We start from the raw sequence: 17,879 nt of genomic DNA, 5'->3' as shown, positions 1-17,879 counted from the left end.
ACATAGTGCACTACGTAGGAGTTTAAATACTGGATCCTGCGGCTCAACAGAGCAAAACACAGCTAAGACACAGTCATTTGGGACTCAGACACATCCACACTCGATACATGATGCACTGTTTGGCTGTAGAGGCTTGATTTCCTAAACTTTCATAGCTAGAACACTATTTAGGGAGTACGGAGCCGTTTGGGATTCAGTCTGGGTTTGACGCGACTTCTGACTGAAACACGAACATTTGAAGTGTGTGAGACATTCAAGAGACATTTTTAGAATTTTATACTGCAGTTTTACAGTTAATCATACTGTAAGTGCTTTAATTCAAGCCTGTGATATTAATGATGGAGCTGTTTAGGCTGTTGGCTCTTTTAGCCTGTTAGCTAGCTGACCAGCCTGGTTCTAGTTAAGAACATAAGTTGTCAGATCCTCAGTTTAAACAAAAAACAGGTTCTTCCTTCATCAATATACTCGGCCGTCCATGTGAGCAGCATGTGGCTCAGTAAATAAATAGTGAATGGTGTTTTTACTGGTGTAACCCTGCTGAAAAAAGGCACAGGCCAGCATGAATTCCATGCTGGTCTATGCTGGTCTAGTGCTGTTTTAGCGTGGTCAGGCTCATTGGCCAACATACTAGCATCCAAAACACAACGTATGCCAACCATGCTGGTTTTTGTAGCAGAGAAATACAAATAAAGATTTCAAACAATGTGCTTAAGTGTTTGGCGCTTCCCTGACGGCCTGGAGTGACCTGCTGTGGTCAGAGAGGGGCCAGAGCAAGGCTTCCTCATACAGCGGGCCAAGAAGTGACCGAGCCTGTATATCAGCATGCTAGTCAGCAGGCAAACCAGTAAGCGTCATCAGATCAGTGTCCTGTAGCGCAGCGGCGGGACAGTCCAGGGATGCGGGAAGATCTTTATCAGCTTGTACGTGTTGATCACCATGACGTCATGCTGAACACTGAATACTGTGTGTTTTGTCCTTTAGAATTTCAGTGGTTTGGGGAGAGAAAACAAGACACAGCTGTACACAGACAACCCACAGCACCCACAGCTGATGCTCACCCCACTGCCTCTGCTCTCTCAAACTTTATGCAAACGAGCTGAGTGTCGACCAATCAGGCTGTTGATATGAGGCAGCAAGCATTATCTTGTCAAGTAAAATTATCCTAAATATAGTCAATAAATCTAACATTTCTCCTGTTGAGATTGTTGTAAGTGTGATTTGTTTCCTTATTTCTAGAGATTTTTTACTTGTTTTGAGGATTTTTACTAGGTAGAATGATCTCACTATTATGGCAGATTATTTTGCTTGTGTTAAAAAAGGTGTTTGAAAAAAAAAAAGAAAATTTTACTACGCCTCGTTGGAATTCCAGACCTTTTCCCTTCTCACTAATTTTTGTATTTATTTATTTTTTCTTTATTAAATTTTTTTCTCTTTTTCTATTAAATTTATTTTATTAATTCATTTCCATAACTATTAATTTCTATATTTATTTATCTCTCTATTTATGTATTTCCTTGTCCTCATGCTAATAAAGGGGCTGTCAGTCAATGATGTCACAGTGTCTTAATATTCCTATTGGTTGATCGATATCATATTCTGTAGAACGATTGTATGTGTCTTGGTCTCTCAGCGGTAACTGAGGTCAAGACAGTACAGTAACGGCTTCTTACAGCAGCGGCCAGTCAGAGATCTGAGAGTCACGGCTGATCCGGCTGAAAATGCAGGTCCGGATTATTGACTCTCCCATTGGAGGCCGAGGGGACAGTTTGCTCCATTTGGCTGCCTCTGCTGATACAGAGGTCGACCAGTAGTGTCAGAACTTTAGAGGAGGTGGTTCATCTGCTTTTTCTGCAAAATTCAGATCAAACTCAGACATTTGGACGCCCTTCTCACATACGGCCTGTGGAGCCATTGAGAGTTATGTATCAGCAGGTTTGTCTGTCTGTGGCACTGCAGCTCTTTATGGAGTGAAAGTTTAATCAGCTCTTCTCCTCCTGGGCTTGATTGCTAAGCCTAAAAGTGAAAAACACGCCCCCCTCATTATCATATACACAAAGAAATATGGAAATAAATAAATGAATTAATGAAAAAACAAATTAATTAATGAATGAAAAAATAAATGAATACATGAATCAATGAATAAAGTGAACAATTGTTAAAAATATAGATATGGAAAAAATATGGTATTAATAAAACAATAAATGATACAGAAATAAATGAATTGAGAAATATATAACTGCAGAAAAAGGAAATGTGTATAATTACAATCACAATAAGCAATATATACTTTAGTTTTTATGTGTTTATTTATTGATTGATTTACTGAGCCTTTTATATTTAAATTTTATTTATTTTTCAATTTGGCAAATCTGGTCCTCCATGACAGGGTCCTCACTTCTGTTTAAGGTCCGTTTCTATGTTTTTTAGGCAGCATAGATCACTACCAGCATAATGAGCTCCATTTATTTCTACTGTAAAACGCTGCTTTCACTGTGAGATGATTTTCTTTTCTAACTCTGCGTTTTAAGGATCTCAGACGCTGCAGACTCGATCTCCACCGCCCCTCTGATCACCTTCGTGTGTTAATGTTGATGATGAAATATTACAGTGATGGTGGTGAATAATGAGGAGACGGAGCTGAACGTGTGTCTGTTTATTAGGAGGAGTAATGTTAGCGCGCTCGGATAAAGCGTTTGGGAAATGGAGACTGAAACTGGGGAGCGGTGACGCTCTGATAAACAGCAGGGGGCGCTCTCACAGCATTCACACCTTACAGTTTATCACATTTTAGTTTTGTTTCGATCTCAGTAACGGCAGCTGCAACGTACATTTTTAACATTATTTTGAGTACATGTTTACATTTCAGCTGTGTGGGTATGGTCCGTTGCTAGGTAACAGGCATGACTGTTGATTTCCAATCTCGATCGAGTAGGTTAAGATTTCCTTACTTGAGATAAGATGCTGTAAGACAAGATAAGATTACTAAATCAAGATTTGCTTCTTATCTTAACTTCAGAGAAAAAGAGAGGACGTTTCTGTAACACGGCTTCAAGGCTTCAATTTATAGAAAATAATTGCATCACAATCACAGTATTGGTTGAAATATTTCTAGTGACGACCCTCCAACCAGTTCTCTTCAAAAATAGTCAGACTGATTCCTAACGGCAGCTGAATCTTTTGGATTTAGATGTTTGATTCATTTAAACGATTCATTGTTGAGTCAGGGCTCCCCTCGCTGGTTCTGACTGAGTCCTCTGTGTTCTCCCTCTCACAGGAAACTTCAAGGGACTGTGTAAACAGATAGACCATTTTCCAGAAGACGCAGATTACGAAGCGGATGCCTCCGAGTACTTCCTGCGTGAGTGAATCTCTTGTTTCTTTCAGCTGGTGGGGCGAACGGGTGGGCACTGTTCTGGTTCACCTCTGCTGCAACACAGTGGCCTGTTTATGGTGAAACCACACAATCCGATTTCTGTATTTTTCAATGCAGTAGTTTAAGGGAAAATCTTTTTTTTTCCACTTTCCCTCGTGATACCAATCAAGACATGTTTGGTGTCAGATGTTTACAAAAAAGAGGTTTTGGCAAATGAGATTATCTTAAATATAGTCAGTATAAATAAGTATGTATGGTATGTGTGTGTATATATATATATATATAAATATATATAAATATATATAATCGATTCACAAATGTTAAAAATCGATTTTCTAAATATTTAATTTATAATGTACTGTTGACGGAACGTTAAAAGGCAGAACTTGGAAGTGGGTAAGTGCAGCGCCCGGACAGTCTGTGGCGGCACATAACAAAAACACAACTGGATGAGCGAGAAATCCGACCGGCTCCCTCTGCATTAAAGCCAGGTCAGGTCAGGAGTCACAACACAAATGATAAGAAGAGCCATTTTGTCTTTCAACGAAGTCAAATCACCTTGGGAGCCACAACATTCAATGTCCAGTATGTCTCAGTGTGGGATAATGTCCTAGTATAGACTAAACAATATAAAGGAAAACGCAGATTTACTTTGCTCTGCTTTGAGCTTCGCCTACAGCCGCTTTCCTCCCATCTCCGCCAGAAGACTTTTCCATCAGAAGTAGATCAGTTAAATGTCTCTCAGCGTTCGACTGTTTTACGAAGCTGAAGTCACTTCTTATTCTCCAGCTTCTTGTTCGAATTTACCCATTCGAACCATTATATATATATATATATATATATATATATATAATATATATATATATATATATATATATATACAAACAAGGAGGGCGGAGAAATATTAGATTTATTGACTATATTTGAGATAATTTTACGTGACAAGATACCATTTGTTGCAGTGTGGTTGCTGATGGTGCCCACTACACTCTCAGAAATAAAAGCACTAAAAGGTTACTTGGGTTGTTCCCTCAAAGGTTCATCTCAGAACATTTGGTTATGAAAAGGTACAAATACGAAACTTTTCACCTGGAAAAACTTATTTAAGGTTCACAATCAGACCTTAAAACCACTGTTGGACCTTTGAGGGAACATTTACACTGTTTGTACCTTGATGAACGAACATGTACCTGAACAGAACCTTTATTTCTAACAGTGTATGACTCGCTGTTATCTATAAAATAAACCAGCTCAGCACTAAAGAAGCAAACTTCAGACACCAAACATGGCTGACCGACTATGTCTGATGGAGAAATGATGCATTTATTTATCTTGTTTTCGCCTAACTACACCTTTAATCTGATCTATCACGGTTTATCACTGTTGTTTAGACAACAGTGAGCAGTGTGAATGTATTGGGCAGTTTAGTACTGTAGAAATAATGCATTATTTTCTCTCATAGTTTCTTATTTTCTTGGCTTTCCACGTTTATAAGCAGTCAGAATGTGTATTAGCAGCTCCCCGTTTTTTCTCCCATGTATTCCCCCACTTTTTTCCAGCCAGCAGCACTTCCAGCGCCGTCTAAACAGGTGTGATTACAGCACAGGGAGTCCCGCGTACACACGCCATCGATTTATGTTCTTTTTTTTTGCCCTCATAAACAAGCGAGACGAGCACCAAACAAAGAGCATCAATCCTAAAAACACACAAGCTATCAGTTATAGCGCGACCCGCAGGAAGAAGCAGAAACACAGAGGGAAAAGTGCTGTTACGTTGTTTTTGTCTCAGAGAGTGCAGATAGTTACAGGACACATGGTAAAATACTGTATACATTAGAAAGTGAGACTGATACCAATAACATGGGTGTGTATAGCTAAATTAGCATGCAATATGCACATTTACCCCACTCTTTCATTTAAAGGAGACATATTATACTTCAAAAGACAAGATATAAAGCAAGTAAAGTTTATTTATATAGCGCTTTTTACAACAGGTGTTGTCACAAAGCTGCTTTACAGAAAAATCATCATTACAGAAACAAATCTGGGTCCGAGCCCCCATGAGCGTCGCCAGTGGCGACAGTGGCAAGGAAAAACTCCCTAAGAGCAGGCGGAAGAACCCTTGAGAGGAACCAAGACTCAGAAGGGGAACCCATCCTCCTCTGGTCGACACCGGATAGTAAACAGCATTAGTATAAGTTGTTGTAGTACACAACGGGGAAAACAGGTGGAGCAATGGTTAAATGGATTAGTTTAGTTTAAGCAGCAGCAGCATCAGTGGGAGGGTGAGGTTTGGACAGCGTTGTTCAGCATGAAGCTCAATGGTGGTCAAGCCGGTCCAGAAGGCTGGTGAGCAGTGGGCACCCGATCAAGGCAGGCGATGCAACAGCATCAGACGCACAGGATGGGCAGCTGGTCAACTCAGCAAAGAAAGGAAAAACACACAGAGAGTCAGTTCTGTAATGGGTGACTGATCACAGATTACAGTGTTAGCAGAGCAGCGGAGACTCTGGCAGGTGTAGAACCGACAGGGAAAACTAATCACCAAAGGCTTGACTATACAAGTAAGTTTTTAGCCTAGACTTAAACACTGAGGCTGTGTCTGAGTCCCGAACATTAACAGGAAGACTGTTCCAAAGCCGGGGGGCTTTTTATGAGAAGCTCCGCCCCCTGACGTAGCTTTATTAACTCTAGGTACTAATAGTAAAGCAGCACCTTGTGATCTAAGTAGGCGTCATGGTTCATAGTGGGAGAGAAGTTCACTCAGGTACTGAGGGTCGAGTCTGTTTACAGCTTTATAAGTCAGTAAGAATTTTATAATCAATGCAAAATTTAACTGGTAACCAGTGTAAGGTTGATAAAACTGGGCTGATATGGTCAAACTTTCTGGTTCTTGTAAGGACTCTGGCTGCAGCATTCTGGACTAGCTGAAGCTTATTAAGGCTTTTGCTGGGACATCCAGCCAGCAGGGCATTACAGTAATCTAGCCTTGAAGTAATAAATGCGTGAACTAACTTTTCTGCATCCTGTAGAGATAATGCGTTTCTCAATTTAGCAATATTGTGGAGATGCAGGAAGGCTGTTCTAGTAATATTAGTTATATGTGCGTCGAAGGACAGATCAGGGTCTATCATGACACCAAGGCTTTTTACAGATGAGCTTGATGCAACTGAGAAATTGTTAAGTTTAAGTGTTAAATCAGACAGTTTGTTTCTAGCTGCTTTGGACCAAGAAGTAGAACCTTTGTTTTATCCGAGTCAAGAAGGAGGAAGTTACTCGACATCCAGTCTTTTATCTTGCCAAGTTTAATGTCATCGGCATAACAGTGGAAATTTATGCCGTGTTTACTGGTAGTGGTGCCCAGTGGTAGCATATATAGTGTGAATAATATAGGTCCTAAAACAGAGCCTTGGGGAACACCATACTTTACTTTTGTGAGGACAGATAATTCAGCGTTTACATTAACAAACTGATAAAACAATGCTAAACCATTTATTTGCCCGTACTGGGTTTTTTAAATTTACATTTACATTTATTACAGCAGTTCTTAGAGCTTGTGTATGTGTGTTCATGCACGCATGTTCATACGTGTGCATGTGTATTTATTTGACTAAGTGTAAAAGTGATAGAAAGATAGAAAGTGTGTGTGTGATTAATAAAGTAATATCTTGTCAGGTAAAATGGTCTTAAATCTAGTCAATCTATCTAATATTTCCTATTCTGAGATGGTTGTGTGCTTTGGATTATTTAACTTATTTCTACACTTTTTTACTTGTTTTAAGTAACTTTATAAGTAAATAGTATCTTATTTAGTAAGTCTAACATTTGTCCAGTCGAGATTGTTCTACGTTTTTTTAATAGGACAATAATGGACTCTAAAATGTGCAGCATGTCACTGACCCCGTTACTTCTGATACGTGAGCATATTTAAACTTTAACACGGATAGACACTTTAATCGTAGTGCACTTTCCAGATCAGAGGATGCTATTTGTACTTTAAGAGTAGGTTTTGATGGCTGCTACTACAGATACAGTCCAGATGACAGCAGTTCATTAAGGGAAATGACCATGTGTTGGTTAGATGGCCATAACTAAGTGACTGTAGGTCAAAGGTAGAGCCTCATCAAGTCACATATATCAGCCTGAATGGGCTGATGAGTAACTCTAGGCTGCCTGACCCCTAACTGACCCCAGTGAGCTATAGGACCTACAGTTAAAAGCCCACGTCAGCTCTGTGATGTTATATGAACGTCTGAACACAGCAGTGCTGTCATTCAGAGCTTGGTGAGAACCTGCTGCTGTCTGAGTGTGTGTTCTCTCCCTGTAGGGTTTGTGTGTGTGTGTGTGTGTGTGTGTGTGTGTGTGTGTGTGTGTGTGTGTTGAGGTAACGGACGTCCAGCGCAGTGCTTTAAAGGAAATTCCACAAATTTCTCAGCTTTTCAAATAACTAAACAGTTAAGATGTAAACAGAGTGATTTGGTGTGAAATGCTCAGTTCCACACCCTTAAAAGAAAAAAATGGTTCTTTATAGAACCATGAACACTCTTAGAACCCTTTGATAAAGGGTTCTTTCTTCAGATTGGCAGAGAATGTGCTGTAGATGGATCTATATGGAACCTTTTTGAAGAGGGTTCTATATAGCACCAAAAGGGGTTCTGCTATTGTTATGGTGTGAAGCCTCTAACAATAGAAGAAGGCTTTTTGGTGCTACATAGAACCCATTTTCAAAAAGATTCTATATAGATCCATCCACAGCACATTCTCTGACAATCTGAGGAACACTTTCATGGTGCTGTTCATAGTTTTATATAGAACCATTTTCTTTACTGAAGAACCCATTGAGGAACCATCATTTTTAAATGTGTACTATGGCAGAACCATCAATGCATTATCGCTATCACTGATTGTGAGCAACATCCCTCTGTAACCATAACTGCTCTTGGATGGGTAGGATGGTTCTCCCTCTCTCCCCATCACTCAGAGTGATGCTGTTAGCCGGCGTAACAGAACAAGCAGTTAGTGTTCTCCTCCAAGGCCCAGTCCCATTCCTCATTTCTACCCCTACCCCTTGTTTTTGAGGGTCTCCTTGCCCCTTGGAACTGAGTTATAGGGTAGTTAAGGGGTAGTGGTTGAAATCTTCCCTCTGAAATGGGACCCTCAAATAAAAAGAGCATTACTTCATTAACAGCTACCAGCGCTGCTCTGTAGGCGACCCTGCCAGTCTGCAGTGACAGCAGAGTAGGGTAAAGTTCAGCTCCTCACTGCTGGGCTTTAGTTACATTTAGGGCATCATTTGCCTTCAAAGAGGGGGGCAATTATTTATTATCACCCACCCCTAATTCTTCAGTGATATGAAGCTGAAGTCAGATATTCTCCAGCTTCTGTTTCAAATTTTCCCGTTCCACCTTAAATGGAGCAGCAGTTACATTCTGGCGCTTCAGGCATCAGAACTGCTGGACTATTTAAGGTGGAATGGGAAAGTTAGCTAGTTAGCTACCGAGACATTGGCATGCTATTAGCGATTTTTTATGCTTGTTATAAAAGGACCATAATACACTGAAATGACATCAAACTAAGATAATTCAGTGGTTTTTGTATTTTTAACAGAGAAAATTCTCACATTTGTGGGTTTCTTTGGTCTCTTGTGCTCCTTCTTGCCAGTTTTTCTTTTTTTTCTCATATCACTCTTTTTGGATTCTCTGAAAAACCTCCGTTTGGAGGGTCATGTAGCCCCAACACTTCACCCTACCCCTCTATCTCAACATCAATCAGGACACCCTACTTTTAGACGTGAACACGCAAAACAGAGGGCTAAGGGCTGAGTGGTAGGGGCGAGGGGTGAAATGGGATTGAGCCCAAATGTATTGAGCTCCCATGACGTTGTGTTAGTGGCATTTTGAAAAGATGTAATGGAGCTTCACGTGTCTCAGAGGAAGAACGTGCTTCCCTTCACCCTCACAGCTTGGTAGCATCATGTGATAGAGGGAGACTTAGCTAGTGGGAGGAACTGGAGACTGAAACTGGGGGGATGGTAATAAATAAATGAATAAATTAATTAAAAATAAGAACAACAATAAAATCATTTATCAAACATTTAGGTCCAGCCACGCAAACTGATTCGCCATAACATCACGTTTCTTTCACAAACACTGTATCATTCCGCTGAGACACTGTTGCTAAGCAACGACTTTGACAGCTGTAGGAGACGTTCAAGACATTTGAACATTTTTACTTCTTACTTTGCCACAAACAGAAAATGGACACTTTTTTAAGATCACATTTGACCGACAGCCGATTTGGTCAGACTCTGAAGATGAGACGACACTAAATTCCCAAACTGTCGTCACCACTGAGCAGCTTTTCAGTCGGCAGCTGTGACAGAAGAACAGCTAAACAACCTGGAATCAGCCAGAAATGAACCCAACACCATTCGCCAAACTAAATGGGCTGTAAGATGCTTTACAGACTGGCTGGAACAAAACAACATTAATACTGATCTGGCAAAAACTGACAAAACTGAGCTGAACTTGATATTGCAGCAGTTTTATGGCTCAGTCTGTACTTCAAAAGGTGAGGCTTACAGCAGACTGTGCAGCGAGTGGGCCGAGCTCATTACTCTGATGTAGCAACAAGCTGCTTGTTAAGGAACTATAATTTGGTGAAGGAACTGCAAACATTAAAACATATTAATACGCCGCGTTCACGGCCCAGTTTATTAATTTATTACTTTTGAGAACACTCGAGGAGTGTGTTATCGCCAATAACATCAGCCCTGAATGTTGAGTTCAGAGGTCACTAATAGGTGGACTGCGATCCGAGTCCGGACCCAGACGCTGTCCTATGCGGACCTGGACCTTTAACTGAAAAACTGTGGGGTGGTCCTATTTCAATTGCCGTAACATTTCTAGTCATTACGGTAGCTTTAGCGGCCCAGGAGACTCACAGACCAATCGTTTGCATTGTAAATATCACATGTGACGCTACTCAGCCAATCAGATCTGTGCATTACGATGAGCACTGAGACTCGAGTGAGTGACACACAGACAGGGGAGGGACGAGGTGAGAAACAGCAGTCAGAGAAGAAAGTGAGTCAGAGGGAAGTTATTTCACATGTCGTGCTCTAAAAAGAGAAAACTGACAATAAATATTGTTGAAATATGACTGAACTGTACTTTATTTGATTTGACATTCAGTTGTTGACTATATAAGATGTTGATATACCTACTAGGCCACTTCGGTTTACAGTATATGGCACTGAATCATGATGCAAGTTAGACATTATGATGTTCCGGACCTTTGCTTGAGGACGTTTTCTCTAACTGGACCTTATTGGATTTTAGTTAAAGACCCCTGTTTTAGGTGAACTAGGAGAAACTATATAGATTTGATTTTTCACTGAACTGTCACGGTTTAACCTTTGACCTCTTCAAGAAGGTCTGAGGCTTGGGCCACAGGGGCATCAGGCCTGGTTTGAATGGACGGAGCGTCTCAGTAAACCTCTGACCCAGAGGTGTGTGTGTGTGTGTGTGTGTGTGTGTGTCCTGTTCCTTTGCTGCAGTTGGACAAAAAGGCTGCAGTGCTCCCAATGGCTCCTGAATTAGGACACTCATATCCATAAATATTTCAGCCTCTTTCCTATATAGGTCAGGCCTCTCTCCCTCTCTCTCCCTCCCTCTCTCTCCCTCTCTCTCTCCCTCTCCGTCTGTCTGCGTCTCGTCCTCTCAGACTTCTCACTCTGCTGGACTCTGACTGTGTAACTGTGAGCTGTGAGATCAGGAGAAACGCAGACCGAGCAGAAAAAGCTCCGCGCTGAGGGCCATTCAGGACACTTTTCGTAAGCAGGAGCAGCTGAGCACTTTTAAAGCGATAGTTTGGCCCAAAATCTAACACATTTCAGTCCACTACCCCAAGACAGAGGCGTCTGAAGCGCAGGAGCTGCCCGAGCGTTTTAAAGTTTGGGATCAATCACCATATTAACAGTGCTTACTACTGTATGTACTATTATGACTTACATTTGTGTGCAAACGTTTGAACCTGGTGAAAATACAGGGGTGCACAGCTCCGGGCCTGGAGGGCCGGTGTCCAGCCCAGGTCGGCAGTTGCCCTACACAAACACACCCACCAATCCCGGCATTTAAAGGGGAATTCCACCAATTTTTCAAACTTTCTGCATAATTCAGTGTGTGAGATGTAAACAGAGTGATTCAGAGTGGTTTGGTGTGAAATGGTTCAGATGTCTTTACAGTGGTGGTGATAGGAACCAGGGGTCGCCATGACTACAACACAAATATAGACATTTTATTTGACAATGGTAAAATAGTGGAAAATCTGAAAAAAATAAGTTTTCATGGGGACTTTTTGCCTTAGAACACCCTTCGTGTATCCCTTCACTATTAATCTATTGAAATACATGGATTAAAATACATTTTAAACCAAAACTTTTTAACAAAACTACTTTGAGACAATGTCCCAGACATTAGGCAGCATATTCATAATCATTTAGTGTAATAACTTTCTGTGAGGGAGCTTTTAGAGGTGGACGTCTGGTTCCTATCACCACCACTGTAAACAATTCTGACTCTGTAAGTCTCTCTAGAACAGAACGTTTCACACCAAACCACTCTGAACGACTCTGTTTACATCTTAACTATTCAATTATGTATACATTTTGAAAAATTGGTGGAGTTCCCCTTCAACAGATGAGTTTAATCAGGTGTGTTTGAGCAGGTGAATCACCAAATTGTGCTGGACACCAGCCCTCTAGGCCTGGAGTTGTGCACCGCTGAGTGCACATCCTCCACAGAGAGCAAACTTTAATAGAGCATTTTTGTGCTTATTTTAGTCTATTAAAGCACAAACATCATTTATTTAATGTATTTCTTGTCCAACCAATTTTGCTCAGGACACATTTTGTGTTTTACTTTTGCTCAAAAATGTTAAATTCAGCGAATAAACAGTAATTGTGCATTTAAATGTTCTCTGTAGAGGATGTCTTCACTTAACGTCACTTAGAAAATTAACAAAAACATGTCATTTTATCACAAGCGCACAAACTTTTGCATATCGTTGTACACAATGTGGATGTAAATATTACAAACTACTCAGGAAGAGACATTTTTAGATGATTTAGTCTATATTTCAAGAATTGCAGTCAAGAAAACGCTAATTTTATTTGTCATCTGCCTTAAGATTTGATCTCCACTTTTAAAATATCATATTCTGGATATTTATTTTATTAGAACCTTATTTTCAATGTTCTACAATCATTTTAGAATCATCCACAGCTCTGTCCGTCATTCTGGACACGTCTTACATCTCCTCGTTCTTATTTACAGCTTCATAATGTCCTACTGGTCATTAGAAAGCTGTAAAGTCGTTCAGGACGAACCGTGTTAGCTGGTTGCCTGATTATGTGGTTTCTAACACTGTAGGATACACTGTTATCTATAAACATGGACCAAGGTACATCAGCATAGCTAAAAACAGCAGTGGCCACCCTAAATCCTCAATTCTGTCTGTATTTTTATATAATTTAAGTGTGCAGTTTGCAGTTCAGTGCAGAACAAGCTTCCATTACACGTCAGTTCACTGAACTATCGCTTTAAGCATGCAGAGGGTGCTTGAGTGTAAATGATGCTCCAGATCAGAGTCACTGCACTGCAGAGTCGACCTCATTTAACACTTAAAGGGGAATTCCACTGAATTTTTTAGATTTCTGCATAATTAAGGCATAAAGATGTAAACAGAGTCGTTCAGAGTGGTTTGGTGCGAAACGCTCTGTTCTAGAGAAACTTACAGTCAGAACTGTTCACAGTGGTGGTGATAGGAACCAGACGTCCACCTCTGTAATGATTATGAATTCAGTGCTTGGTGTCTTAGACGTCGTACAAAAAGGTATTTTTTAACTTAAAGGCATGGTGGAGGGGTACGATTTGCATATGTTATATAAATAGCTCCTCCAGGTATATTTGTGTAATGTTGCAGAGCTCAAAATTATTCTGAATCGTACCAAAATATGTGATCTGGACTGAAATGAACTGCAGTGAAAAGTGAGCTTTCATAATTGACTGAATCACTTCCTAAAGAATCACTGAATCATCCTGTTACAGTAGTATATGTTCATTGTGTGCATCCTGCAGAATATAATAAAAGAAATGAACAGCAGAGAGAGAGAGAGAGAGAGACTGTGTGTGATCACTCCACTATAAAGAAGCCCAACACACACACACACAGTTACATAACACACTGAGCCTTCTGAAGCTCCACTGAGTTTCTACATCATACAGAGTCACAACTAGAGAGAGAGAGAGAGAGAGAGAGAGAGAGAGAGAGAGAGAGAGAGAGAGAGAGAGAGAGTGTGGGTGTATTTGAGAGGAAAAGAAAGGGGGAGAGCAAGAGTGAGAGAGGAGGAGAGAAGGAGAGAGAGGGAGAGCGAAAGTGAGAGAGAGAGAAAGGGAAAGATAGAGAAAGGGAAAGAGAGAGAGAGAGAGAGAGAAAGAGAAAGAAAGAGTGAAAGAGAAAGAGAAGGATAGAGAGAGAGTGAAAGAGAAGGAGAAAGGGAGAGAAAGAGAGAGGGGATAGAGAGAGATGGTGGAAGAGAAAGAGAGAGAGAGACAGTGTTAGAGAGAGAGAGAGAGAGAGAGAGAGACAGATAGTGGGAGAGAGAGGGAAAGAGAGAGAAGAGCAGTAGAGAGAGAGAGAGAAAGAGAGAAAGAGCAGAGCAGTAGAGAGGGGGGAGGAGAAAGAGAGAGAAGAGCAGTAGAGAGAGAGAGACAGAGAGAGAGAGAGAGAGGGAGACAGAGAGCGCAGTAGTAGAGCGTAATAAGGACGGAACAGAGGTGAAGAAGATTAAAGCTGGATTCAGTTTCAGGGTTATATTTTATATTTTAATTACAGTCTCTGGATCTCTCTGTTCATCCACTCTGCACTGCTGGTTCCGGCTAATGAGGGACACACTGTACATGCGCACCTTCATTCGTATAATCAGCACAGTTATTCGGGCCAAACACAGAGATTTTGTACCGAATGGAAGTTTCCGGGTGAATAAAAGCACAATCAAAACATCCCAGCGCTGAGTAAAGCAGCACTGCACTGCAGACCGAGCTGCACGGAGATCTTCTCAGGGTTAGGGTGCCGTGAGGAGGAGCAGAGGATCGGTGACTGTAGTAGCTCCTCTCCCGAGGACAGCACTGAGCTGTGGACTAAACTGGATGTGACTGGACGGTCCAGACAGATACATACACACGCAGTGCAGCGTGGGCCAATAAAATCAATGGAGAAAGGGGGGGTGGGGGGATGTGTGGGGGGGGGCATGTGTGCGTGTATCCTATGTGAGAGGGAGATCCTGGTGTATTTGAGGTTTATTAGATGGTGACAACCCCCCACTCACACACACACACACACACACACACACACACACACACTCATACACTTTCTATTGAATTTCATCATGATGTACCAGCACGCATGGGCGGGGGGAGGCACACAGGGCTCTAAAGCCTGGGGCAGCGGGCATGAAACACATACAAATAGGCACGCGAGACCACCCCACCGCCTACATCTCATCATCCAGCATTGCTTAGCCTGTAATAAATGCACATAGTGTATTAAAAGGGTATTAAAGTGTTTTTTTCAGGATATGAATGTATATTTCTACAGTAACAGACTGTAGTTCATCTGTTTATCTGCACCCTGTTCTTCAATGGTCAGGACCCCCACAGAGCAGGTACTATTTGGGTGGTGGATCATTCTCAGCACTGCAGTAACACTGACGTGTTGGTGGTGTGTTGGTGTGTGTTGCGCTGGTGCAAGTGGATCAGACACCTTGTCAGTCCACCTTGTAGATGTAAAGTCAGAGACGATAGCTCATCTGCTGCTGCACAGTTTGTGTTGGTCATCCTCTAGACCTTCATCAGTGGTCACAGGACTCTGCCCACAGGACGCTGTTGGCTGGATATTTTTGGTTGGTGGACTATTCTCAGTCCAGCAGTGACGCTGAGGTGTTTAAAAACTCCAGCAGCACTGCTGTGTCTGATCCACTCAGACCAGCGCAACACACACTAACACACCACCACCATGTCAGTGTTACTGCAGTGCTGAGAATGATCCACCACCCAAATAATACCTGCTCTGTGGGGGTCCTATGGGGGTCCTGACCACTGAAGAACAGGGTAACAAAGTATGCAGAGAAACAGATGGACTACAGTCTGTAAGATTCTACTAAATTTAACCCGAACCCTAATCCTGACCCTTACTATCATGTTGTTGATAACAAGAACGTTGTTAATAACTTAAGTATCTGTAGATCTACACTATAGGAACTAAAGTATTGGGACACCTACACGTCACACCTACAGGAGCTTTTATGAATCCCATTCTAAATCCTCCATTAATATGGAGTTGGTCCCCCTTTGCAGCTCTAACAGCTTCCACTCTTCTGGGAAGCTTCTACAAGATGTTGGAGAGTCTCTGTGGGAATTTTTGCCCATTCATCCAGAAGAGCATTTGTGAGGTCAGACACTGATGTTGGACGAGAGAGTCTGGCTCTCAATCTCTGTTCTAGTTCATCCCAAAGGTGTTTGATGGGGTTGAGGTCAGGGCTCTGTGAGGGCCAGTCGAGTTCTTCCACACCAAACTCACCCAGCCATGACTTTATGGAGCTGCTTTGTGCACTGGGGCTCAGTCATGCTGGAACAGAAAAGGTTCTTCCTCAAACTGTTCACACAAAGTTGGAACCATAGAATTGTCCAAAATGTCTTGGTTAAGATTACCCTTCACTGGATCTAAGGGTTCTAGACCAACCCCTGAAAAACAGCTCCATATCATCATCCCTCCTCCACCAAACTTTACAGCTGGCACAGTGCAGTCAGGCAGGTAACGTTCTCCTGGCATTCTCCAAACCCAGACTCGTCCATCAGACTGACAGATAGAGAAGTGTGATTGGTCGCTCCACAGAATACGTTTCCACTGCTGCAGAGTCCAGTGGCGGCGCTTTACACCACTCTAGCTGACAGTTGGAATTGTGCATTTTGATCTTAGGCCTGTGTGCAGCTGCTCGGCCATGGAAACCCATTACATGAAGCTCCTAATCTGCAGTTCTTTTGCTGATGTTGCTTCTAGAGGCAGTTTGGAGCTCTTTAGTAATTCAACAGAGGATAGGCACTGTGCACTTAGTGGTCCGACTCTGAGTTTGCGTGGTCTACCGCTTCGTCACTGAGCTGTTTTTTGCTCCTAGACGCTTCCATTTCACAATAATAGCACTTACAGTTGTCTGGGGCAGATCTAGCAGGGCAGCAATCTCACAAACTGACTTGTTGCAGAGGCGGCATCCTATAACAGTGCCATGTTTAAAGTCACTGAGCTCATCAGTACGACCCTCTACTGCCAGTGTCTGTCTATCGAGACTGCAAGACTATGTGCTTAATTTTATCCACCTGTTAGGAAAGGGTGTGGCTGTAACACCTGAACTCAATAATTAGCAGGATTGTCCACATACGTTTGTCCATATATAGTGTATAAGAACCATCATAAGGACTGTTTTCTCTGCATTATCTATGATAAATACAACCAAGCGAGCTCTCCCATTGGTTAGGACTTCAGGAGCCGGACGGAAGGCCTTACAGGTTAGTTTAACTACCAACAGAGGAATCAACCAACCATGTTTAGATTTACAATGAGACCAATTTACAGAGAAAAACATCAATCTAGGCCCAATCTCATCTGCAAAGATTGTGTGGCTGCAGGTTTTCCTTTCGTCTACGCAGGAGAACAGCTGATTCCACTTGACTCATTGGCTACATTTGGTGTAAGGAGGAAATTATGTAACCTTTATTTTTTTTGCCAAAATATTCCTGTGAATATCGTTGTCAAAAAGAGAAAGCATTGCTTCTCTAACAGAACAGCGAAGATGCATTTGACCAATATTTCCTCATCTTAGCCTGCCTTGTGTAAGCGCTCAGGTACACAGCAGCTGACTTGTGGGCTTGTGTATAATTAAACAGAGCAACGCAGCAGCGCTGTGTCATCTAAAGGCGATCTGGGCCGATGTAAAGCCTCAGCGGGCCTTGGCGCTTCGCTGCAGTGCGCTTTCTGTTTGCCGCTGTGGTTGACGTCACCTGTGTGAGCACACAGGAGCGCCATTAGTCAACAGGAGCTTTAATGTCATTTAGTGCATGCAGCAAGGAACCCGCCCAGGACATACGGAGCGGCCTTTCCTGCAATTTGGCCAGCGCGAGAGCAGCTTTGTAAAGAATGAGCGTACAGTAATCATCCAGTTACTCACTGTCAGGTCACTGCAGGAAATACAGCTTAATCTTTTATTTCCACACAGCTGCCTCTACGCTACAGATACCTGAGCAGGTATGAAATTAAAGCCCAAACTCTGTCTGACTGGAGCTGTCAAATCTGAAACCTGAACCCGCTCACACTCCCGAGCAGAGATGGATTATTGAAGATGTGGTTTCATGGAGAAAAAAAGAGAGAACGTGAGAGAGAAAGTGAGTGACAAC

At 42.0% G+C, this 17,879-nt stretch overlaps 1 protein-coding gene across 1 annotated transcript in view; it reads left to right on the top strand.

Annotated features, from left to right (window-relative positions):
* cacng2a (calcium channel, voltage-dependent, gamma subunit 2a) overlaps positions 1–17,879 on the top strand; it is a 119,871-nt gene that overhangs the window by 73,399 nt on the left and 28,593 nt on the right. The window contains exon 2 of the mRNA XM_036590354.1: positions 3,275–3,358. Within this exon, the coding sequence (XP_036446247.1) occupies positions 3,275–3,358 (84 nt within the window). The remainder of the gene's footprint in view (positions 1–3,274; positions 3,359–17,879) is intronic.

Source organism: Colossoma macropomum, unplaced genomic scaffold (genome assembly GCF_904425465.1).
Source record: "Colossoma macropomum unplaced genomic scaffold, Colossoma_macropomum, whole genome shotgun sequence".
In the NCBI taxonomy this organism is placed as follows: Eukaryota; Metazoa; Chordata; class Actinopteri; order Characiformes; family Serrasalmidae; genus Colossoma; species Colossoma macropomum.
The sequence above is the reverse complement of the archived record's forward strand: the minus strand, read 5'-3'. Positions and strand labels throughout refer to the sequence as shown.